General features: G+C 47.6%; 6 protein-coding genes across 6 annotated transcripts; 2 read left to right on the plus strand and 4 right to left on the minus strand.

The window, feature by feature from the left end:
• Positions 1 to 1,572: 1,572 nt before the first annotated feature.
• On the minus strand, positions 1,573 to 3,407 carry veA (sexual development activator VeA; the record flags this gene model as incomplete). The annotated part of the gene is made up of 2 exons (XM_056647068.1): positions 1,573 to 3,149; positions 3,260 to 3,407. The coding sequence occupies 2 exons, from the start codon at positions 3,405 to 3,407 to the stop codon at positions 1,573 to 1,575; spliced, it is 1,725 nt and encodes a 574-aa protein (XP_056498619.1).
• A 1,905-nt stretch (positions 3,408 to 5,312) lies between these two features.
• On the minus strand, positions 5,313 to 5,664 carry N7469_008151 (uncharacterized protein; the record flags this gene model as incomplete). The annotated part of the gene is made up of 2 exons (XM_056647069.1): positions 5,313 to 5,412; positions 5,474 to 5,664. The coding sequence occupies 2 exons, from the start codon at positions 5,662 to 5,664 to the stop codon at positions 5,313 to 5,315; spliced, it is 291 nt and encodes a 96-aa protein (XP_056498620.1).
• Positions 5,665 to 9,936: 4,272 nt separating this feature from the next.
• On the plus strand, positions 9,937 to 11,671 carry N7469_008152 (putative DNA repair protein (Rad57); the record flags this gene model as incomplete). The annotated part of the gene is made up of 3 exons (XM_056647070.1): positions 9,937 to 10,346; positions 10,413 to 11,271; positions 11,324 to 11,671. 3 exons carry the CDS (start codon positions 9,937 to 9,939, stop codon positions 11,669 to 11,671), a joined length of 1,617 nt encoding a protein of 538 aa, XP_056498621.1.
• Positions 11,672 to 12,267: 596 nt separating this feature from the next.
• N7469_008153 (amine oxidase) lies at positions 12,268 to 14,445 on the plus strand (the record flags this gene model as incomplete). The annotated part of the gene is made up of 3 exons (XM_056647071.1): positions 12,268 to 12,318; positions 12,392 to 12,823; positions 12,892 to 14,445. The coding sequence occupies 3 exons, from the start codon at positions 12,268 to 12,270 to the stop codon at positions 14,443 to 14,445; spliced, it is 2,037 nt and encodes a 678-aa protein (XP_056498622.1).
• A 740-nt stretch (positions 14,446 to 15,185) lies between these two features.
• On the minus strand, positions 15,186 to 16,657 carry N7469_008154 (oleate delta-12 desaturase odeA; the record flags this gene model as incomplete). Its single annotated transcript, XM_056647072.1, has 2 exons — positions 15,186 to 15,595; positions 15,661 to 16,657. The coding sequence occupies 2 exons, from the start codon at positions 16,655 to 16,657 to the stop codon at positions 15,186 to 15,188; spliced, it is 1,407 nt and encodes a 468-aa protein (XP_056498623.1).
• Positions 16,658 to 18,848: 2,191 nt separating this feature from the next.
• Positions 18,849 to 23,339, minus strand: N7469_008155 (putative TMEM1 family protein; the record flags this gene model as incomplete). The annotated part of the gene is made up of 4 exons (XM_056647073.1): positions 18,849 to 19,496; positions 19,567 to 20,649; positions 20,710 to 23,237; positions 23,303 to 23,339. The coding sequence occupies 4 exons, from the start codon at positions 23,337 to 23,339 to the stop codon at positions 18,849 to 18,851; spliced, it is 4,296 nt and encodes a 1,431-aa protein (XP_056498624.1).
• Positions 23,340 to 23,787: the final 448 nt, after the last annotated feature.

The raw sequence follows: 23,787 nt of genomic DNA on the forward strand, positions 1-23,787 counted from the left end.
GTCAAAATAATCGAGTCAAAGGAAATGACATGAGAGATAATAAGTTCATAGAGCCACAGGCAATACAAGTATATGTGATTCCCACGAGTGAGACGAGATTCGAGATTCGAGATATTTGAAAACAAACCGAGGTCGAGGGTTTTGTTTACATACTCCGCACTTGCCCAGGGGGGGAAGTTTGTTATTGTGCGGGTCAAACAGAACTACTCCACTCCATCCCAGTATAGTTACATAGTTAGTTAGTACTATGTATGTATGTTTATTTGGGTATTTGTATGTGTCAGGGTCAATTATTTAGTGGATATTGTAAGGATTGTCCGAAATCGATTGCCTATATGCTGCATCTAATACATGACACTATTTCCCTATGATCGAGAAGTAGAATGTAGGTACATCTGGAAGGGATTTATTTCCCATATCCGAGTGGTGCCTTGCTGGCACAGAGTCAATCCCAGAATTCCGCGTGTCTCAGACTGAAAGGAAGAGCCCGAGGAATGATGGAATGAGATGTGAGATGGAGTGTGATCTTGGTACTCTCCATTACCGTCAAAGGTTGATGCTAAAATTCTATTTGCACTCAATAAAACCACTGTAGTACGTTGAAAATAAAGAAGGGAAGGATTTCAAGTTATCAATTCAGACAACAATGCTAGGTATCAAGGAGATTCCATAACGCCATGGAAAGGTGAAAGATTTAAAAAGCAGGCTGTCAACAAAAAATCACAAAATATAGCGCCCTCCCGGGTGGAGATCAAGCAAGGGAAATCCAACGTCGAAACATCTCTCCAATGCACTTTCATAATATACTGATCCATTATGCCCCTCAAAGGGCATAATTGCAAGGTCACGGTCGCAGATGGACAAAAAATAAAGAACCCCCCCCAAAAAAAAAAATCCAACAAATGATTTGAGATGGACAGATCCAATTCTGCCATCGTTTTAATCCGCCAAAGAAACTCAAGTCGCAAAAAGAGATAGATGCCAATCAAGAATCGGATGAATGCGATCCTCCGGCCAATGTTGTATAAATGCCAAAATTGCCGGTCGGAGGTATCTATAGAGCAGAAGGTTGAAATCCATCACTGCTGGCGGGATTTCACGCTCCGAAATAGGATGAAATGCTGATATATGGGTCAGACCCTTTGTCATGGCGAAAGAGGGTCAGGAAATGAAGAACAAATAGATAGGGTGGAGGCCCATGAATGAATGCGCAGAAGGAGGGGGTATCGATCAGATCGAGAAGAATAATAGAACCATCCAAAAGATAAAAGCAACAATTCACCGGCCGGTTTCCCATTCCGGAATGGAACGACACAAAGTAGAAAAAAAAAGCTTCCTGGTAGCAAGGTATGGCGTCAAATGCACATCGAGAAATCCAGGCACCAAGCAAGGGAAGATCAAAAGAGGGAGAAGAATTCATGTACAGAAAATGCAAAAGGGGACGACAGAGCTGTGGGGGTTGTTCTCCTATTCTTGAGAGAAGGAACCAGGGTGACGCCCAAGGAAGAACAGATCATGATCCACTGCATCAAGGGTTGATAAGAGCCCGTAAAGAAAGATAAATGATCTTTTTTATGAAGTGGCATGGGGCGCTTTCATCACAACCCGTCCATTGGCACGTTTGTATGCCATGTCAACTCCGTACTCGGCCATCAAAGCCGCACGACTCTCGGCAGAGTAATCGCGGGTTGAGTTGACGCCATAGGAATCATTATCTGGTCGCATTCCGTTTTGCATAGAACGTTCATCCAAGCCGAAAGAATCCTCATGAGTACGTTTATTAGAACCATGTCCAGTATTGTAGAGCATTCGTTTCCCTGAGACAGAGTCGTAGCCTGGACTTGGAGTGCAATGCTCGATACTTGGTTGGATACCGCCAAGATTTTGTAAATTCGCGAACTCGGTAGGCGTGGCTTTCCCAGTCGGTATGACGGGTGGCACAGAACTAACAGAGGGTGTTTGGGCTCTCTGCAGCAAGTTGGCCGGGATTGAATATGGGTTCATCGGATCTGCCATGTTCATATCTATGTATGGCGGTGCCTTTGGCGTTTCCATGCGATATGAAGCCAAATGGCTCTTCGGGTAGCCTCCATTCCTTTCCACCATGGGCGGTGCCATGGGGTATCCAGCAGGGGTTACTTCATATTCAGACGTCATCGAGGGATCACGAATATTGGCGTATGAGGTATGAGGTGAGTACATTCCTGGAGCAGCAACTGGGGGCGGAGTAGGGGGCATATGAGGAGCGGGATATTGTGTTGGCGTCGAACCGAAGGAGAGATGTGATTGATAGCTGGGGGTTCCATCGTGTGGCATTGGGGCGGGTGGCATCGGCCGCTGGAAGGCCGGCTGTGGACCAGGGAATCCATATTCGGGACCTGACGGCCGCCGTTGAATATCGGGTCCATATCCGTATGGGGAGGCCATTGCGCTCCCATTGCTATTTGACCGGGGGCGCTCAACTGAGTTTGTGACGTAGCGATCTGGCGTTGAGTATCGGTCGGATGATCGTGCATATACAGCTGCGGCGGCTCTCTCTTCATCAAAGTCGTACTCTTCCTCGCGCTTATCTCCTCTGCGTCTCATGCGAACATCACGACGAATACGAACACGGCATCCTTGCTCAGCGATAATACGACTCAGAGAGGTGCTAGTAGCCAGACCCGGGAATTTCTTCGCACTATAGACAGTAAAGGGTACTGACTTGACGTCCAGTCGGAAATTCAAAAAGGCTTGAGGAGCGCCGGGATTGGCACCATTGGTTCTTCCGACTTGGTTTGGCAGAGGCAGGTTCGAGTCTTTATCGGCATCCTTTGCATCCTTAATTTCTTCATATAGGTGGAAAGCCAGTCGATATCGACCCTCATGGCGAACAGAAAGATCCGGAAAGATAAAGTAACCAGCCTGTGAAGGGCGATCGAGGTAAGCAACACCAGCAACGGGCACACCAGTTAATACAGGACACGACGGCGGACCAGCCACTCGACCGTGGGCGATAGGACGCGCGGTCTCCAAGGTTGCGTAAAGAAAGAAATTGGCATTATAGGCGAAGGTGATATCGGTCTTGTGAGCATCATTGTTGGGGTCAGATTCGAAGATTCGCAATTCTACCACCGGTGGTGGATCTACCGGGCGACGATCGGCGGATGCTATTTTGTGTCGGAAATGGATCAGTAAGGGCTCTCCAACCAGGGGACGTCTTCAGTTGGAGCGGAGAAAGGATTGAAAAGGAAGTGCCGTGGTGTTGAGGACTACCTACACTTTGCACCCGCGCCGCAAGCTCTGGCACGTTCTGGTTGTTGCATCACGCTTAATTTGTATGTGAGTTGTTTTCCCTCGCGTGTAATGCGACTGACGGTGTGTTCCGTCTCATTATGGGGCGGCATTATGGCAGGTCTGGCCGCCATGGCTGAGTGATATCGGGCAGGATAATAATTATATACTATGGGAGGGAGAGCGACATCAGCAAAAAGTGGTTATCCAGTGTTGGGGTCGACAAGTGGTGGGCGAAAGTAGGTGGTTGGGTTTCGACGGTCGCGCGGACGTACATTTTGTGTTTAAATTGTTCTTCCTTCGATATTGCTCTGGTTTATTCCCTCTTTTCCCTCTTTAGTAATCCCGGGACTGGCAGCGGTAGTGACAATAATATCCAGTCGTGGTGGTCAATCGAAAAAAAAAAACAGATGTCCTTCCTCCAGAGAAAAACAGTGACCTGAGTTGGGGTGTTCCTCTGGGGGAGGGGATTGTGGGTAGTCCGACCCTTACTGGAAGAAAGACGATCGTAGGCGGTCAATGAAGGAGAGGATCCAACACGAAATCGTTCAAGGGAGAGGTCGATGGGGGGAGGAAGGGACCTGAGGGCTGACCAGGACCGGGGAGGGAGGGAAAGATGAAGCAAGTTCGAGAAGAAAAAGAAGAGAATGAGTTGAGTTGAGAGAAATGAAGGAAGAGGGGGGAAGTTGAGTGAGTGAAGGGCGAGAGTGACTCTAGGAGTACTTGCAGTTATTATGGGCTGTGCTGCATGAAGAAAAGTATCTTGGCGGTATCTTTCCAGCAGTTGTGCCCGGTACTGTACAGCGTATACACTAGTAGCCCCGTACTGTACGCTTGTACTGTACAGAGTATTAAAAGCATCAGATTGTCCATCTACATAACATTACTAGGGATATTAGTTACTCTAAATAGTAATGTTCACTGCGGAATGTTCGATCGAGATTAGATCGAGAAATGGTGATGTACCTTAGCTGTTATAGACTTTTGTATTGACATCTTCTCTAACTATTTACTGATCTGGACATAGTATACGGTCAACTGCTAACTACTGTACTATGCAATACGATCTGCATATTGGAAGCTTCCTTGATCGTGACTAGTTTGTGTACTAACAATCCTTCGCGCCTCGAGATGTTCCACTGTAATATATTCCTCCCTACGTAATTGTAATTCCGTCCAAGTCCTCAAATTTTCCCTGATTTAATTATTTTCTACAATTTTCCCTGGGGAACCTGGTCTTTCTCCTAAACGACACAAGACTGGTTCCCAGCCTATGGTCTTGGGACGGGTGAAAGTCGATCTTGGCCCCATTGCTGATGGCTTGCACATCTGCACATCTTCAAATCTCCTACAATACAGTACTCTATGGACTGCAGTGTGTATCTACATAGTCCTTCAAACGAATTTCAACGAAACTATTCACCTTTATACTACTTCATTGCTACTCACTATTGGGCCAATTACTTTCCTCCTATCTATATATCACAGACAATGAACTATCTTAACTAGTATTTGTAGTATGAAAAGTATTATGCGTTCTACATAATACTGTATGTAGTAGTAGTAGTAGTAGTAGTAGTAGTAGTAGTAGTATAATGGCAGCCCATGGATTGTCGACTCCACGTTACTCGGCGTGCATCGACTCAACCCGATCCGACGGACCGGGCGACCTTGAATTCCTCTATCCATCCCCGATGTATGGAGTATAAAATTTTAGCATATCACATATGGATCATACTCTTGCTTTTCAATTCTCCTTCATATATAGTATACTATGTATTCTGTTGTCCATACTTATTATTGTAACACACCCTCAACTCCTTTATTAATGATATAGCCATTTGTAGCATTCTGCTTCAACAAAGAGGGGCCGCTGACGTGGTTGCTGGCCGGCATTAGACCGATACAGACATCGTACAAATGATGTATCCCGTAAATGACGGGACTAGTATTTGGTATCGGCATGAACGGGAATTCCACCAAACAGCTGAATCGTGCTAACCCCAAATCGGATATGGATTGGTCCCAATCTGGACTGATCAAAGACTCCTCCTGGATTGATCCGCCGGTACCAGAATCGTATCAACCATGGTGTGCGCCATGAACTCATTTTGAACCATGGAATCATCGACCGTTGGCCTGTCAAAAAGAGGAGTCTATGTACCGCATGTATGTACATACAAGAAGAGAGGGGACAAACCAACAGGCGATCCCCTCCCAAATTGTCTCATCTTGGCCGTGCAGATGGACCCATCGAACCTTACGATGTTCGGCAGGTGTCGGTTTGCCATCTCCGTTGCCCCGACCAATCCCCTCGGAGGCCTCCATTTCTCTTTCTTCCTCTACGAATAGATTCGGATCTGCACCTTTTCTTCCCTCTGCGCGATCCATCAGTGAATAAATTACCCACTATCATTGGACGAGAGGTGCATCTTGTATCCCAGATGATTCGTTCTTTACCTTTGATGATGAGTTATCACTTGAATCTCTCCCAGTGAGTACTGTACAGTACATACAACTGAACTGTGCCTCTATCCTGTGGAGATGAAAATCAACGGTCTACATATACAGCATAAGGTCAACTAATACCCTCTGCAGTATGTACGGAGTATATACTGTAGTTATCAGTATTGATCATCCCCACAACGAACGGTCCGCACCGAAAGAAAGCCACCGCCCCAGTCTGATCCGATGGTTTCGTGTCTTTCTTCTAAAAATTGATGCATCAACAATTTTAGGCATGGTCGCCTTAACATAAGTCAGTCTAACTACAAGTGGAGATGGTAACGGCCTGATGATCTTGATTGATTTTCAACCTTTCTCGACTTGCTTTTGTTTGTGCGGGCCAACTGGTTCCGTCTGTTTTCTTCTCACATCGTCATCCACAGTTCTCCACTCTTGTATTATACGGCTATACAAAGTACCCCGTGCTACTGTACTAAATACATAGCATCATCGCCTTTACTTCTTGTACTCCGTACTGTGAACACACTGCGTATTATACTTGGCAATGATTACAATGTGCAGTGATTTGCTGGCTTTTACGATGTGCTTCTTCTTTGACTGTAAAGTATCCTATTATCGTCATGTATTCCTCCGATGGGTTCTTCACATGCAAAACAACCAATCGTAACACACAGGAAAAGCCGGGCTTCTATTTACTGTACTATGTACAGTGTAGGGTTTCGGATCTCCATAGCGGTCGATCCGTAGATACACACGGGATAAAACTACATATTACATACTCATTGGCATGATTCATGATGATTTACCTGTCGCCCGTACTAACACCATGTACTGCATTTCCACACCAGAAGCCATGATGCGGTCAACCGAACCCTTCACCCGTCTCCTTACGCGGAAAGGTGCACATTTCAGACCCCGAGTCATTGAGTTGTATACATAGTACACACATGTATAGTACCAGTCTTTCCGTACAGACACTGCAGGCATCATCGCGCAATCTCGTTGAGGGAAGACCGTGCTCTGTACAGTGTCCAGGCTTGTTTAGGATCCATGGGTCTTTAGGTTCAGCAATATCTACGCAAACGATATCTGTCAAAGACCGGGTTTTCTACGGTGTCTTTCCGGGCTTCCTTGAACGGATGATTGTGGTTCCTTTGATATTCTTTGTTCTCTTGCTTTATTTGACTTTTTAGTTCCGTGGATCGACAGGGATCATTCGCTTAAGGGCGCTTGAGAAGAAACCGATTCCAGATTTTTTTTTTTCAGTATTTCGGGCTAACGGCGAGTTTCAGATCAGGGTCAATATGTACATAGTATGTAGTCCAAATTTGACCGAATGGGTAATCCGCGGCCCCTTGGATTTATCCTCGTATGGATTTGCGTCAAAATGATTAGACCGAGTTATCTCCCCTTAATGAACTGATCTGCCTATTCTCGAAGTTTTCACTTCCGCGTCAGGGGCGGGGACCTTCTTCAACATCTGGAATACACTAGAGTTAGTCTTAGGATGTGTTAATGCCTTGTTTTTCCCGTCTCCCGGCCGAACGCCCCCTGTCTTTCATGAATGACCTCATTCGCCAGAGGTGTCTGCCCAGCAGACCAGAATGGTCATGTGCAAAGCCTATTTCTTTGATACTGTACACTGCAGGTGATAATTTCGACGATCTATGAGATCATGTTTGTTGGCCCTCATAGTTAGTATTACTGTATGTAGTCTTCCATAACTATTTCATCCCCCTAGACTCGTTCCCGTCAATAGATCCATCTCGCTGTATTAAATGGATCGCTGCAATTCGCCGAGACGGAGCCTTTTGTCCAGAAAAAGCTAAGAGCTGCATTACTGACTGTCCTTACCGCTAAGTACAGTACTACTCGTATCCATCCACGTGGAGGATCAGCTTGTGATCCACTCATGGAAACGACGGCGTGTCGAGAGTGTTGTGAGGTGCATGAAGTTGATGCAGAAATACATCCTAGCACCACATTCATTAGGTTAGGATAAATACGCATCGCATGTACTGGACATACTACTAAACATACATAGCATGTATACATACTGTAGTATACAGGATTAATTGTTAAACCCGTAAGAAACCCCCGTTGAACCCCGAAGTCCCCGAGTCCCCCGACTTTACCGATGAACTTGACAGGGTAAGTCTCCATCCAACGACCCTCCAGCACGTCTGATGTAGTAGTTAGCAGCCTAACTTCTTAGTTTCCCCCACCTGCAGCACATTCAAACGTGTGAAACGGGCCGTGGTCGTCTGATCCACGCGTCGCTGCGATCGTCCCTGTCACTTGAACGAGCACGGAGGATGGAGTTGTGTACGGAGGATGTAAAGAATATGGGGCCAAGATAAGGGGTAAAATGAGGCTGCTCATAGGTCCAGACCTGAGTGAGGTCTCAACGGGGGGGACCCATCAACGTCCCAGAATAACGTCGTTCTCGAAGCAAAAATTGCGGAATCCTCACGTCCAATACTGTAGCCCAATCAAAATACTAATCTACTACATTCACAGTTCACAATACTGGAACAACTGGAAAGCCCCTGCGGAGGACACGGAATCTGAGTAAATCTTCTCTATTAGCTTTACTCCCCCAGTTCATACTATGTACATACATACATATTGAGAACGGAGCAGTACCACTCTCGGTATTTCTTAGCGACTGCAGGATTTTGTGGCTGTCTAGCATTACACCACCCCTCCAGGGCTCTGCTACGTGCATACTGTACATTCAAAGTAGTAATATTTACTCCATATATATACTAGGTATCCACAACAAGGCTGCGCCATGCCTTGCCTTCTTGGCAAGGATAAATTTGGAATACTGGAAAATAGTAAGTACGTACATAGTACATAGAATGGAATGGGTTAGCCACTCAAAAGCCCCTTGAAGCCAAGCTTTGACTAATTGATTCGCAAAATAACTACATAGTATAGTCCAAGGTTCTGCCATATCGATCAAATATCTTGCACCATGGCGCTGGAATGTGCAATGAACATTTGTGAAGCCTTGAAGTCATTTATAGTGGACAACGGTTGTTAACAATACCCTGATAACTCATTCGCATATAGCTGCATTCTTCGAGTAGTATCATCTTTCTGATCAGAAACGAACAGGATCACAGTCCAGAGTAGTTAGATACCATGGTGTACATATTGATATCCCCAGCGCTCGGTCTTCTACTAGGCCAAACGATACCATGTACTCTATTCCAAAGATAACATGGCATGGTTCCGCTTGACGCATACATTTGTCACTGTGGACTCTGGGGCTCTGATATTGTACTTTTGGTCTGCATACTCCATAAATTGGTCCAATGGATCCTCAGTGGTGAGGGGGCGAAAACAGGGATTTATTTGTCAATGGATTACGAAGAATTACAAAGTAGTTAGTACATACATCGAACTCCAGTACTAGTAGATACTCCTTGAATCCTATTCTTACTTACTGCTCATGTATCTTATTTTTCTCATAGGAGATATCATACATAATCGTGTTTCACCTGCTGTTCGCACATTCCGTCATGGGACGAGGGAGCAAGTGAGACGTGGAGAGTGAGATAATCAAGACTTTGATCAGTAGTCTAATCATAGACCTGTATTTCATATTATTGAATTATTTTGGGCTGCATCTATTACGTATGGTTGAAAGTCAATTGAATATGAAGCTCAAGTCTCAGGTTCACTGGGGAGGCTCTAATCTGATTATCGTAAAGGATCAACTTCTTGTAAGTGTTACAAACTAATAAGGTATAAAACATGGATGTTTTTCAGACTTTGCCGTAAATACGTAAGTCTTCGCAAAGGAAATAGACTATAATTCCCGATTCCCGACTAATTGTGCTATTAGATAGTATCAAAATCCATCATACAGAGTGCTTATATTACCCAATACGGGTGTTTCACAAATGCATGTGTTGCATTTTATGTGTAATAAACTACAACTATGTACTAGTAAGCATTTGGCATAACTGCACTGGCCTTGATGTCTCCTATATTCTGTTGAAATGAATACCAGGAAATCCCCGGTTTATAATTTTAAATGAGTTCCCAAGACCACATCTAATCACTGACTCATGTATGGCTGGTACTTGGGATGTCGCTGACGTGCAGAGCGGCTGTGATTGGCCGAGGCCGATCTGAAGAATCGCGACGTGCGGCAGCTCTCAACTTGCGCTGTCTCTCTTTCTTATGGATCTGTTATCAGTCCTGCCAAACTTCGCGACTCGATCGTACGCGCACATTATTCCCCCGCTTGAGAGAGGGAAAATCACTACCGTTGATCTGATCACCCTCGATACCCTTGAGATCGCGAAACGCGCCCATGTTCCCCCCGCAGATGTCCGGCGGCTCTCCGCACAAATCATCGAAGCCCTGCACAGCGATCTCGGATTCGAGAAGTCACAGACAGCGCAAACAACAATAGGAGGCGGTGAACCTAGCTCGAGTATAACCACAGAGGGAGGCCATGTTGTCTTTGGCCCAAGAACGAAGCTCGACGCGTCGAGATGGAACACAATTACCACTCTAGACCCCGCACTAGATACGCTCTTGGGGGGTGGCATCCCAACAGGATATGTGACTGAGGTGACAGGCGAGAGGTATGCACATGAAAAATGCCATCGAAAATTTGCAAAGGGGCTCTCTAATTGATAACGTGGTTGCAGTGGGAGCGGCAAAACGCAATTCTTGTTGAGCCTCCTTCTGGCTACTCAATTAGCCAAACCCAAGGGATTGGACAAACGGGCCATCTACATCTCAACCGAACACCCACTGGCGACCAATCGTATATCCCAGCTGCTTGAATGCAATTCATATTTCTCAAGCCTCCCTGATGACCAAAAACCATCGCTTGCAAATATCCTATCAATCAATGCCATGGACCTAGAGACCCAGGATCATATCCTCAATTATCAATTACCAGTCGCTATTACGAGGTATAACGTTGGTTTGGTAGTAATTGACTCCATCACTTCTAACTATCGTGCTGAGCATAACTCAAACAATATGCTCGCCCTCTCCGCACGATCCACAGAACTCGCCAAACTGGGCCAGATGCTGCGCAATCTTGCCGCAAAGGAAGAAATCGCCATCGTGCTGGCCAACCAAGTTTCGGACAGATTTGAGTCTGAGTCGAATAATAGTGGACCTACACCTCGATCAGGATATCCTTCCATGTTGAGTCAGAGTACCGCTATAGCGATGCGTGAATCGGGTATAGCCTCTCCATTATCTAGAGGCAGGATGAATGCCCCAGACCAGCCATTTTCATCTACCCAAGGTCCATCATCATCCCCAATATCATCTTCTCCTTACCATGCCCCGGACGACGAACGATTTGACGGGTCTTACCTTATAGAGAATCCTGCTCGCAACGACATACTCAGTCTACAGCATCAAGAGCGGTTCTTCACCGGCTGGGGCGACGGGTTTTATTCGGATCCGTCACCTAAAACACCTGCTCTTGGGTTCTTTTGGTCGACGCAGATTGCGTGTCGAATTGCCTTGAAAAAGGAGACGCATTCTGTGGTTGCTCCCTGGAATGATACATACCCTCTGTCAACCCCCCCAAGAACAGACGGGATCTCAATTTCAAAGTGCGGCAACGAACTTGCAGGCCTCGAACATCACTGAGGGTCCAGTCGTAGATGCCGGGAAAGAAGAAGCAGTATCTACGTCCGAAGGTGATAATGATCAGAAGAAATCCCAAGATGAGCCTGGTAACTCCAAGGCGCCTCAAAGACCTCTTCCTAACCCGCCGGAATATATCACTCGACGAACTCTGAAGCTTGTATTTTCTCCTTGGAACGCAAGCCGAGGAGATCCTAACGATGCAAAAGGGACAGAATCGCACAATAAGAACCATTCTGAAATAGAAATCGAAATATGGAAAGGTGGGCTACGCTCTGTAGGCCCCGAAGGTTGAAACGAAGCGCATCGAACTATTGCATGTTGATTTTTTTTGGCATATAGCATAGCAATTGCTTAACTACTGGGACTATATTGGAATCGTCCAATATAGTCGATATAAGAACTTCTTACAATGTCAGATCCATCTAATAAAAGCTACTAGTCCAAGCGACATCGGTGGACCCAGGAGGCAGAGAGATGTCTGCATGTTCAGGGCATGCCGGGACTTATCGCTGTACATAGCTTAAAATTGGCCTAAGCTTTACTCTTAAGAGTCAAAGCCCCGCCCCGGCTAATCCTTACCTTCGCGGAGATGCCATAGCGGGGCGGGGAGCCAAGAGGTAGGACCCGGCTATTCTTATACCTTAGCGAATATCGCGCATCTGATCTCATCTAGAGTCACAATAGATCTCAATCGAGGATTATGAAGTGCTCTGACTGTCCAACCCCGGTTTGAAATTTTGAGCAGGTATAAGAGTTGGCTGTGCCCAAGTCCTTTTAATTTCTCTTTCATGTTCGACTTGCAAGCAAACAGAAGATTGAATAGAGAACTGCCTGTGGCCGTCCATATTTACTATAAGTTCATATCCCAACACTGCTATTCTTATCATAATGTCCATCACACATCCCTTTGACCCGCTCACCCCGGCGGAAATAGCCAAGGTATGATCCATCATACCATGATGATCAATCAAGCTGATCAGAATCTGTGACCAAGGAGACTAATATAGAATAGATCGCAGCGATTGTCAAAGATGTCTTTCAGGGCAAGAGGTTGAATTTTCGGTTCATCACTCTGAAAGAGCCGGCAAAGGCTGAAATGGTTCCGTTTTTGCACGCAGAGCATCTCGGCCAGGCCCCATCATCTCGACCAAGTCGCAGTTCCCGCGTGCAAGTCATCGCGGAAGGACCATCCGGATCGAATGAGCTGATAGAGCTTCTTGTCAATATTGACTCTAACACCATCATCGAGAAAAGTCCCCTTGTTGGAAGACATTCATATATCGATTCGAACTATATGCAGGCAGTAGAGAAGGCATGCAGGGCAGATCCAAGGATCGATGATGAGATAAAGAAGCTCGAGCTTCCACCGGGAGCCACAGTTGTCATTGAAGCTTGGGCTTACGCGACAGATGGAATGAATGATATGAACGAACGGACTACAATGGTAAGAATATACTCGCCCCAGAAATGGGTTCTAACGGATGTTCGATCCTTGTACTAAGAGATGAACAGTGTTGGTTCTATATGCGTCTACTCAACGACCCGGACGCAAATTACTATGCTTATCCGCTTGACCTTTGTGCAGAGGTATCCGAGGACTTGAAGGTCACAAAGATATACCACCTACCGTCTTCGGAGACTGAAAATATTCGCGAAGATGCACAGCCGTATGATTATCGAAAAGTCCAGCCAACGGAGATGAGCGAATATCACCCCAGTCTTCGGCCACCACCACGTACAACCACCAAGCCCTACCAGGTCATTCAACCAGAAGGGCCATCTTTCCAAGTTGAGGGGAACCGTCTTTCCTGGGAGAAGTGGACTATGCGCGTGGGCTTTAACTATCGCGAGGGTCTTACGATTCATGATGTTCGGTACGAGGGACGAAGCTTATTCTACCGACTCTCACTAGCAGAGATGTTTGTTCCGTACGGAGACCCCAGGTCTCCATACCCTCGTAAAGCAGCCTTTGATCTGGGTAACGATGGTGCCGGTATCAACGCCAACAATTTGCGACTGGGGTGCGATTGTTTAGGACTGATCAAGTACTTTGATGGCTGGCATAATACTGCTGCCGGCGAGCCACTCAAGCTCCCTAATGTGATCTGCTGCCACGAGCAAGATGACGGGATTCTCTGGAAGCATACCAACTTCCGTACACAAAACGCAGCAGTTACTCGTTCGCGGATCCTCGTGTTGCAAACTATCATTACAGTAAGCAATTACGAGTATATCTTTGCTTTCCATTTCGGCCAAGATGCCTCGATCCACTACGAAGTACGCGCCACAGGAATCCTCTCTACAGCACCGATCAACATCGGTGATAAAGTTGGTTACGGCACTGTTGTTGCACCTGGAGTTCTGGCGCCATATCATCAACATCTCTTTTCACTTCGAATTGACCCAGCCATTGATGGACAAGCCAATTCGCTCCAGATCGAAGAGTCAAAGCCCCTACCGGTCAATGATCCAGCTGTACACAACCCCTTTGGCGTGGGCTATACAACCGAGTCCAACATTGTGACCGAAGAAAGCGGACATGACCTTGATCATGCGAAAAATCGCGTTTTCAAGATCATCAACGAAAACAATGTCAATCCAATCACTGGCACACCGGTGGGTTTCAAACTGCTTCCTTATTATAGTCAGCTTCTCCTCGCACAGAAAGATTCCTATCACTCAAAACGTTCCGAGTTTGGCCAGCATGCTGTATGGGTGACGCGTTACCAGGATGATGAACTATTCCCTGCTGGTCGACACACAATGCAATCCCTCGGTGGGGAAGGAATTGCATCTACAATCGAAAAGCGGCAGCAAGAGGGAATGTCCGGAGTACGCAATGAAGATATTGTCGTATGGCATACTTTCGGCTCGACACATAATCCACGTATCGAGGATTGGCCAGTTATGCCATCGGAGAAATTGGTCGTCGGGTTAAAACCGGTGAATTTCTTCACTGGGAATCCAGGATTGGACGTGGCTGTGTCGACACAGGAGAAGAATCAAAGTGTCTTGGTTGGGGAGGGTAGCCACTCAACTGTGTCGAAATCGTCTTGTCGATTGTAGAGTGGAAGAAATAGAAGATGATGCTAAGCCAATAACAGTCTTGCCATCTCCGGCTGACCGCGGAAGGACGTCCCTTCCTCTTTTGGTACTTTTTTCTATGTATATAAACAAGTTTAAACGGGGGAAGGGCCTACCCCGCAAATATCCAACGTTCTTTCCTGTTTGTCCCACGTCGGTCCTCTTCCCCTTCTTCATTTTTCTCCCCTCCTTTCCATGTTTCTTCTCCATTTCTCTTCCTTCTACATAACTACATGAAATACCAAAGGATTGCACAAGGTTAGAAGTGCTTGATTCACTCATCGTCTCATCATATCACCGAGTCTGTCGAAGGATAGACTCTAAAAGGGCACAAAACTATCTTCGCTTGAAACAAAAAAGTCCAACACCAATGAACATGGGAACCGAGAATTTTAATCCTGCTGCCCCTCGAAGCGAAGGACAGAGGCAAGAGCCAAGTGTTGGATGGAAACACCACGGTATGAAGAAATGCGCTCGAGGTTAATCACAAGAGGTGGACGACAACACAGGAACATGAGCAGAAAAAGACAACGAGCTGACAGGTATCTATTCCAGATCAAAAGCAAATATGTATCTCCATCTTGCCGAAAGACCACCCTCGCTTCTATTCTCTCGCCAGATCTCCTCGAGTGTGTATGCGCAGTCAACAATTTATACACAAATTATCACAAACATAAAGTGGAAAAAATGGAAGGAAAAATATCTATCCCATTTCCTCTCGTCTAGTTGGCGGGGATCTTAGAAGGAGGAACACCGATGCCGTTGGTGTTGCGGTAGAACAGGACGCCCTGGCTCTCGCCGGTGGCACCCTCGGTGGGCTCAACCCACTGGCAAGTGCGGGCACTTGTCCAGAGAGCCTTCAGGAAGCCAGTCCATCCGGTCTCGGCCTGGGTACGGTAATGGTTGCCCATGACGCCCTTGATGGCCTCGCTGGCCTCATCGGCGTTGTAGAAGGGGATGTTGCTGACATAGTGGTGCAGGACGTGGGTCTCAATGATACCGTGGAAGATGTGGCGGCCGACAAAGCCGAAATCTCGGTCGATGGTAGCGGCGGCACCACGGGCGAAGTTCCAAACCTCAGGCTGGTAGTGAGGAAGGGAGGGGTCGGTGTGCTGCAGGAAAGTGATGGCAACTGAATGGATTGTTAGCATACTTTTGAAACTCGCTAATGCTTGAGCTACAGGAGAGTGAACTTACCGAGCCAGTGGTTAACCCACAGGTATGGGATACCGTACCAGACCAGCAGGTTCAACCAGCCGTAGGTGGAGCCAATATAGTACAGAACGGAGCCAGTGATGAAAAGACCGAGATCACTCAGAGCAATATACTTGGCATCTCTGGCCTCGTACAAGGGGCTGGAAGGGTTGAAGTGGTTGACACCACCGAACCAGCCGTTGGCCTTACCGACACCACGGCCCTCGGGCTGCTTGGAATGGTTGTTGTGACCAGTGACATTGGTGATCAGATACATGGGCCAGCCAAACAGCTGCTGGAGGATCATGTTGGAGGCAGTCAGAATGGGAGTCTCCTCCATAAGCTCACCCAGGTCATGGATGGTCTTGCCAACACGGGAAGCATACTGCTCGCGGGTCTTGGGAACGAAAACCATGTCACGAGCAAGGTTACCGGTGGCCTTGTGGTGCTTGCCGTGGGAGATCTTCCATGAGAAGTAAGGAACCAGCAGAGCGGAGTGGCAGATCCAACCGACAGTGTCGTTCAGCACCTTGGAAGGAGAGAAAGCCTGGTGACCACACTCGTGGGCTAAGACCCAGACACCAGTACCGACCATACCCTGGATGACGGTGTACAGAGTCCAGAGGGCAACACGAGCCGGCATGAAGGGGACATACTCCGGCGTAACATAGTGGTTGAAGAGGTAGAAGACGGTAGCGAGGATGGCAATGTCACGGAAGACATAGTACAAGCTGGTGATGGCTGATCGGTGGAAGCAGTGGGCGGGAATGGCATCGCGAATCTGCTTGATAGTGAAGTCGGGGATCTTGAACTCGTTACCATTGGTGTCAAGCATCTTGGTACGCTGCTCCTGGTCCTCTCCCATGGAGGACAGAGAGGTCGACGAGGGTGACTGGCGAGGACTATCGAATGGTGAGGCCGAAACCGAGCTGGCGGTTGAAGACTCAGTGGCAGGGTTGCGGTTCAGCGCAACGCGCTTAGGAACGGCAGTAGACGACATGATGGTCTAGTTATATCACGGATAGCAGTCAAGCTGATCCCTTTTTTGTTTGATACTGAAGGTCGGATGAACTAGAAGAGTCCAACACAGTTTGAAGGAGGGGAAAAGCAGAGAGGAGGGTATGAGAGAGGAAAAAGCAAAGCAATGGTACCAGGAAGTGGTCCAATGCAGTCTCTACTAGTGGGAGGACGATCAGATCAGCTTCAATTCGAGTATCGGGGACTCCGGTCAAACTTACAAGAGAGGTTCAAGGGCGATAATCACAGAAGATTACCGTGTGTTATTTTGAGTTTTCCTTGTGGTAGCACAAGTCAGGGATCCCAGCGAAAGAGAGAAGCGGTGGGTGGGGGGAGACCAAGGGTTAAGGACCTCTCGCAAATGCGAATGATAAAGCGACAGGACAAAAAAAAAAAGAGAGAAGAAAAGGAACGAAAAGGACAAAACGACGATCAGCTCTTGCGCGGAGACTCAGGAGAGGAGAAAAATCCCAAGAAGGAAAAGTCTGGCGGGGGGGAAAAGGCGCGAAGAAAAGAAAAAAGAACAAAAAAAAAGGGACCAGAGCGGCGGTCCATGGTGGAATTCGTGAATTTGCAATACGAGCCACTCATGGCCGCCACCAAAAAGGGGCCCGGACCGAATGGACCAATTTCTGCAAATTGACCATACACAAATACGGCCCACCCCAATGTATGCAGTCTTTGCAACTTTACAGAGACGCATGAACTCCTCGCTCGCCGATCTCACGACCCATCGACTTTTTACGCCGTCCAAGCTAAATCTTCCTACCAGATCTGTACTACACTACAAGACAGTATAGCCCATTCCCTCCACTCACCGTCTCAGAAAATGGAATTGCCACCACCGGAAGACCCTGAGCCTCATTGGGCCAGGGGTCACCATTTAAACATGGGCAAAGTTACGACAGACCCACGGGTGGTTCTTCAGCCTGGGGCACGTCGCGCCACAGTCCAATCGCTGCTTGACCACATTGGGCGCTCAACATTTTTCTGCGGGGAGTCCAGTCACCGCTTAAAAGTCTCTCAATGTGTTATCTCTCCGATCTTACGATTGATTAGATGGAGGCTATACGGTACTCAAAGAGCAAAATTTACAGCCAACTCCTTGGGATAGGATGCCATTTTATCTATCAAGTTGTGTCTTACGAGGAGAATATCCTTCGTAATTTCTAACAACTGTGTTTGTTACGGAGTATACGGAGTATCTACTTCTGTTTAGGACCCGTCGTCCAGCTTCACATGCGGGTCGGCCACGCAGCCGATCGCGATCGACCTCGGCGGGCCATTTTCGTCTGCCCCGGCGTGCTATACAATCACGCGGATTGGACAAGGTGAAGCGAGGCGATCTGTGGCAAGTCGATGGCATGCGCAAGGCATGTGAAAGCCATTGGCTGTACTGACTGGCGGGAGAATGTCGAGTGGTTGGGATGGCATGACTGTACTCCCTACTACTGTATGTATGTCTGCTCTAAACTAATTTAGATCAGCGAGAAAATTTTCTCTTGGAAAAATCTGCACTTTGGTATGCTTGGAAACATATTTACTTCTACTATACATACTGTGGCTACTTCAAGACATACAACTAACACTGGGCGGTAGCGGGCCGGGCGGGTATAATTGAAGTACTCCAGCCAAACCGGGGCCCGCTTGTTGGGCGGGCGGGTCCAGTTTTTTGTTGAGAGGCGCCCCCCGCCAATCAACACTCCATCCCCACCCGTCTTTTTTGCAAAACAATGTATATCAGTACATACAACTAGGATTTTAACAAACACATCGGCCGAGACTGAAGGCCTTACGGGAAGGGATTTGAGGGTGCATATCCCGAATTTTACATGTGGGGACTCTGGTTGTTTGACAGCTCAAGAGCTGAAGACTTAGTATAGAAGTTCCGTGTTGGTTACCGATGTAGCACACAATATACGGAGCACTCGCTCATACTGTAGAATTTGATCCGAGCTTAATTAAATGTCTAATGCCTGATTTGAATGATTTACATACTCCTATCTAATATGTCCCAATATAGAATATCTTATACTAGAGCTAACAATGAGAGTGGAAATAGTATGTTTGGTTACCAATAGATACTGTACGTTCATCATTCGTAGATCCATATACAAGATCGAACTCCTACCATGGGACTTTCATGAGACAGCCATGCACATAAGCTATCTAGATCAATACACCTCCGAGCGTCGCTCCGAGTCCACTAGCCATGATGTACCGCCCGTACCAGAGGTACTGAGGCTGACCGTCGTCTTGCGAAGGTCTGGCAAAACGAGCACAGTCTCTCCATGATTACGATAGTCCACCTCACAGGGGATCGGTTGTCGCTGGGTCGGAAGGCCGGGGTTTGCTCCAATTGCCGAATCCGTTGCAGGAGGAGAGGTTGGGGGCAGTGACTGTGATGGTGCGTAGGTACGAATCTCCAGCCCAGGTAAGAGCAGATGGCCCGGTTTCTGAGGCAACAACAAGACCGTGAACTTGGTAGTTTCTCCATCACGAGTGAGGAAGTTGCCCCGACGCCGTCCACCCAACAACCAAAGATCAGGGTTGGCGTGTAGCTCATATGAGCATTCGAGCGGTTGCCCAGCCAGTTCCTGAGTCGTTGGGGAGCACCAACGTCGTGTGTGGCGAAGGCACAACTCAGCAGTAATCATCTGGCCAACAGCTGCGTGGTTTGATCCGGACTCCATGGCACCGGCGCTGGGCTGGAGCTGCAGTTCGGCTGTATGCACCACTTGGATTTCGGGAATGTCGACCGGAATCACGATACTTCGGGTGGGGATGGAAGGTTGCGGAGGAAGGCGGATGATTGGGTTTTCCTGTTGTATCAAAGCCGGTTAACATTCGCAAAGAATACATAGCTCCTTCCTTGACGGCAAATCAACTCACCTCGTGCCATGCCATGAGCCACTTCCGCATCTCGTCAGTGCGTCCCTTTAAGGCACCTAGTAAGTCATCCCATCTGACGTTACGATAGCTGGCCAATTCGATTTCCCGGATCAGACCAATGACCTCCATATCGGCCGTAGAGAGATGGCTACGAATGCTGCCCACAAGATGTGATGTAAGTAGTGTAGCATTGTGATTGAATGGGCTCGATGCAAGAGAAGTTGTAAACTGCTTTTCAATCGCATCCAAACATTCATCATCTACACAGGTAAAGTCCACACGAAGGCGAAGGCTGCGCTTTCCAGTTGAAGACGCCGTGGCTGATTTGTCAGAAGGGCGAATTTTGTATAGAAGGGAAGCGGGCTGCTTGGGGAAAACATCCAAAGCCACAGGGCCAGCGATACTAGATTGAACCTCAGAGGTCTCCGAGCTTGGGAGGCTGCAGTTTGTAATGCGCAGTGGGATCAGCATGGCGGGGCTGATGGTGAAACGCGAGAACAACATATCATCTTTGAATATGTCCTGCACATTGACCGATATGGGCAGCGTGGCGACAACGCTATGCACCGTCGAAAAAGCAAACCGGCCCTGTGGAGTCTCATATGCGATCTCTGCCCGCGCAGAAAGTGTGGTATAAGCTTCTTCCACAGTATAAGGAATGCGTAGTCGTACAAACGATTGTGAAGACAAATGAGAGAATTCAATGGCGCCAGAGTCATTATTAGCTACCAAATCCAGCTCGCCGTCTACCAGCTCTGCTTCGGAAATTCGTAGACGAAGACCGGCCGTAGCTGGTCTGACACGAATTGTACCGGCTTCAATGTCATTCCGTCCGCTGTGGAGTTCCAGCTCCAGCGTACGCATTGCTTCCAGGTTGATCAAGTGGGGCGATACGACCTTTGCCTGCAGCCCATTTGGTGCAGGATAACAGAATATGTAAGGTCGTCGATCCGCTTCGTCTGCATCATCTGTTTCCCGGAAGCCAAGTGGAAGACTAGAATGCTGACCACTATCAAATGTGAAGAGCAGATTACCAGACTTCATTTGTAGACGGTCAATAACATATTTGCCTTGCAGTGTAGTCTACAGCGAAAGACGTTAGCTGTGAAGATTTGGCCGGAGATGAATGAACAAAGTCCTTACCTGTGAGTCAATTAGAATCTTGGTCGTGGACGACTTGATCGTAAGATTGGTCGATGTTTCAATCCAATGTTCCGCATTTTGGGAACTGCTGGCGCTTATAAGCCTAAGCTTGACAGAGTCGATATTGATCTGCGGGCCGAGCAGAAATCGCAAGGACAATTGGATCTGGAATCCGTCCTTATCATCGTAGAGTCGAATCGCCGGGTCCACATGAAGGTCTGCAAAGAAGTCCAGCAGTGATGAGGTAACGTCCTTTTGTAATCCCTTTGCGCCTTCAAAAAGGTCAGCCACGTATCCAGAAAGCTGCTCTTGCTGTACAATAGACGTCGGAGTAGATAAAGACTTCTGGCGTAGGGATAACTTGGATTGCGAATATGAAGCGAATTTGGCGAGGAGCTTGAGCATCATCCGAACATAGTCTTCACTACGGTTGAGTTCTTTCAAGCACCGCGAGTAAAGCTCCAGCATGGTTCCTTCTAAGACAACCCAGAGTTTGCTGCCGTAGAACGGGGCCATTTGGTGGAAGTATGAGGCTGCAGCCTCGTAATTGCCTTGCCGGAAACGAAGGATAGCAATTTCTGCCAAAGCCACCTCGGCAGAGTTGGCACGGTTTGCGACAATATTATGTCGAAGAATTTGATCCGTAAGGTGTTCAAACAATGACAAATAGGACTCTCGAGATTCGAGTCCTGCTATGAGGCTCGGTAACTCAATGCCGGCCAGAGAGGTGCTTTCTGGTTTAGCTTCAATTTTTTTCGCGTCATCATCCAATGAGACTTCTGCTAGACCACCAGAGCCGCCGCGACTGTCATCAAAAAGCAAGTCGAGGTCGTTCCACCCCTGAACCCATCCTAGTCGCTGAGAAATCTCCTCAAGAGTCCGCCGAGCGAGAAGAAGCAATTCCGCTCTACTTGAAGCCAATTGCTCAGAGCCGGTCTTCTGAGGCAGGCTTGGGGCGGATTTGGGGTGGTCTAAGGTTAAACGTCGCTGAAGCAAACCAACTGATTCAGATATATCCTGAGTGACTGGCCGGGGAGGACGACCGGACGATGATTGAACTAATGAACTTGACCGGCGGGGAATGTCGCTGCGATTCTCTGGAGCTGGCGAGGGGGAATTTGAAGATTCCTTGGGCTGATTGACAGCAGGTGTAGATGTTTCGGGAAGACTGAGGCTCGAGGTGAAGGTTTGATCCAGAACTTGCAATGCTGCGCAATATGCCCAATTGGAAACGATATTGTTTATGATATTCGTCTTAGCCTTGTCTTCGACCTCTGCTAGTCCGCATTCTAGGCCATAGCGGAGGGTGCGCGCGGCAAGACTGATATATTCTGTTGATCTTTGGCAAACTTCGGACAGTAGGATAAGGTCTTCTGGCTTTTTCTCGCGCGTGGAAGCGTCATCTCCAATCAAAGACGGGGCCCTTGCTGCGCGAAGTAGCAAGGTGAGTTGACGAGAGAAGATATAAGTGCGAAAATCGAAGATAGAGATATCGCTGGCAAGAATCATTTCACGGTAAGGTAATTTGTTGGAGCTAAGCGGGAAGTCATCCGGTTGAATACTCAAAGGCGAGCCGATATCGTAGTCCTCGGTAGCTAATATGCCAGCATCTAAAGCCTTTTTAGCAGCTTCGACCCATGGCTTGCTCGAGTTCAGAAGCGTATTTCCGGGTTGCTCTGTATTCCCTTCCATCTGATCTCTAATTGCAGCATCTAGTCCAGCAGATAACTCATCATAGCCAGCCAGTGCATCATCGAATAAGCCCACGTTTTCAAAGCCTCGTGCAAGGCCCTCCTTAAGGATGAAAAACGTGCAGAAGTTCCACCCAGGCAGACTCCTCTGCGCATCCTTCTCTTTTATATCCTCCTCGTACTGGGCTACGCGGAGATCGAAGGAAGCTAAAATGCCATTCTTCATTTTGTCAATCAGATCCTCCAATTGCTCAGCAAATTCGGGAGATTTTGCAGATCCTTCCTTTGGAAGCCTCAGTTGTCCCACACGATCAACGGCAGTTTTGGAAGACCCATTGAAATCAGCTTTGATTTTCTCCAAGACCGTCGTTGTACTCCGTCCCCATTTCGAAGTCGGTGCAGGTGCTTTCTCCGCGCCATCCCCGTCTTGAACCACATGTAAGATCAACCATTCGAATGCATCATGTTTCTCCTGGCTGCTACCAGTCGTTTGCGATGAGCTGGATACACTCTGGGATTTAATCCACTCCCGCAACGCCTTCCGCGCCGTGGCTTTATAGGTATCATTGTCGTCACAGCGTAGGATATAGACTTTCAGATATGGAGTTTGTCGCAGACCTGGAATTTGATGCCGTCGATGTGGCACAGATCCAGTACCATCACTAGAAGATTTCCTTTCGCCGGAGTCTGTTTGGGCGGGCGCAAAGCCGATGCGGAGGGATTCAATCGATCGAACGGGGCGAGTAGGAGATTTCCAATGGAGATTTTTCAACGGTAGCTTGGGCTCGACAACGGACTGTACCTGAGGAAATAACCCCGATGGGTCGGTATATTCGACTATGCGGGTGTGAGCAATAAGTTTGAGCTTCGGGGTCGAGGAATTTCGGTCTCCATTTCCATACCAGTCACATTGCTTGAAGCTGCCTTGGAAGGGTCCATGGTTTCCCGGGCACAATTCGGGAAGAAGCCAATGGCACTTAGAACATGCCGTTCCAAGCACCACAAATTATCAAGAATCAAGGAAAAGTTGTTGACAGGCTGTCGTCGGCGGGGATGATGGATGATGTTTAGGAGACTCTCCCGCTCGGCCAGGGCTAACGCACAGACCACAACTTGGCACTCTCCGCTTGGTCAACTACATCGCCGTATTCAATTGGAAATTGCTGAGATAAACAGAAATGAAAGTTGAATAGCCTCTCAGGTATGAGTGTGGGGTATGAGAAGGTAATTAAATAGATAAGACGATAACTGGGAGCTATCATAATGAGGGAGAGGGCTTATTAACCTGGTATATCAGACTGGTTGCATGTCGTATACTATAACTACTAGTTATAGTTAGTATTAGTAGTAACTAACGAGTATATATATATATATATATATAGGACTA

Source organism: Penicillium citrinum (genome assembly GCF_028827155.1).
Source record: "Penicillium citrinum strain IBT 23319 chromosome Unknown utg000007l:1.0-2040159.0:1.0-2041076.0, whole genome shotgun sequence".
Lineage (NCBI taxonomy): Eukaryota > Fungi > Ascomycota > Eurotiomycetes > Eurotiales > Aspergillaceae > Penicillium > Penicillium citrinum.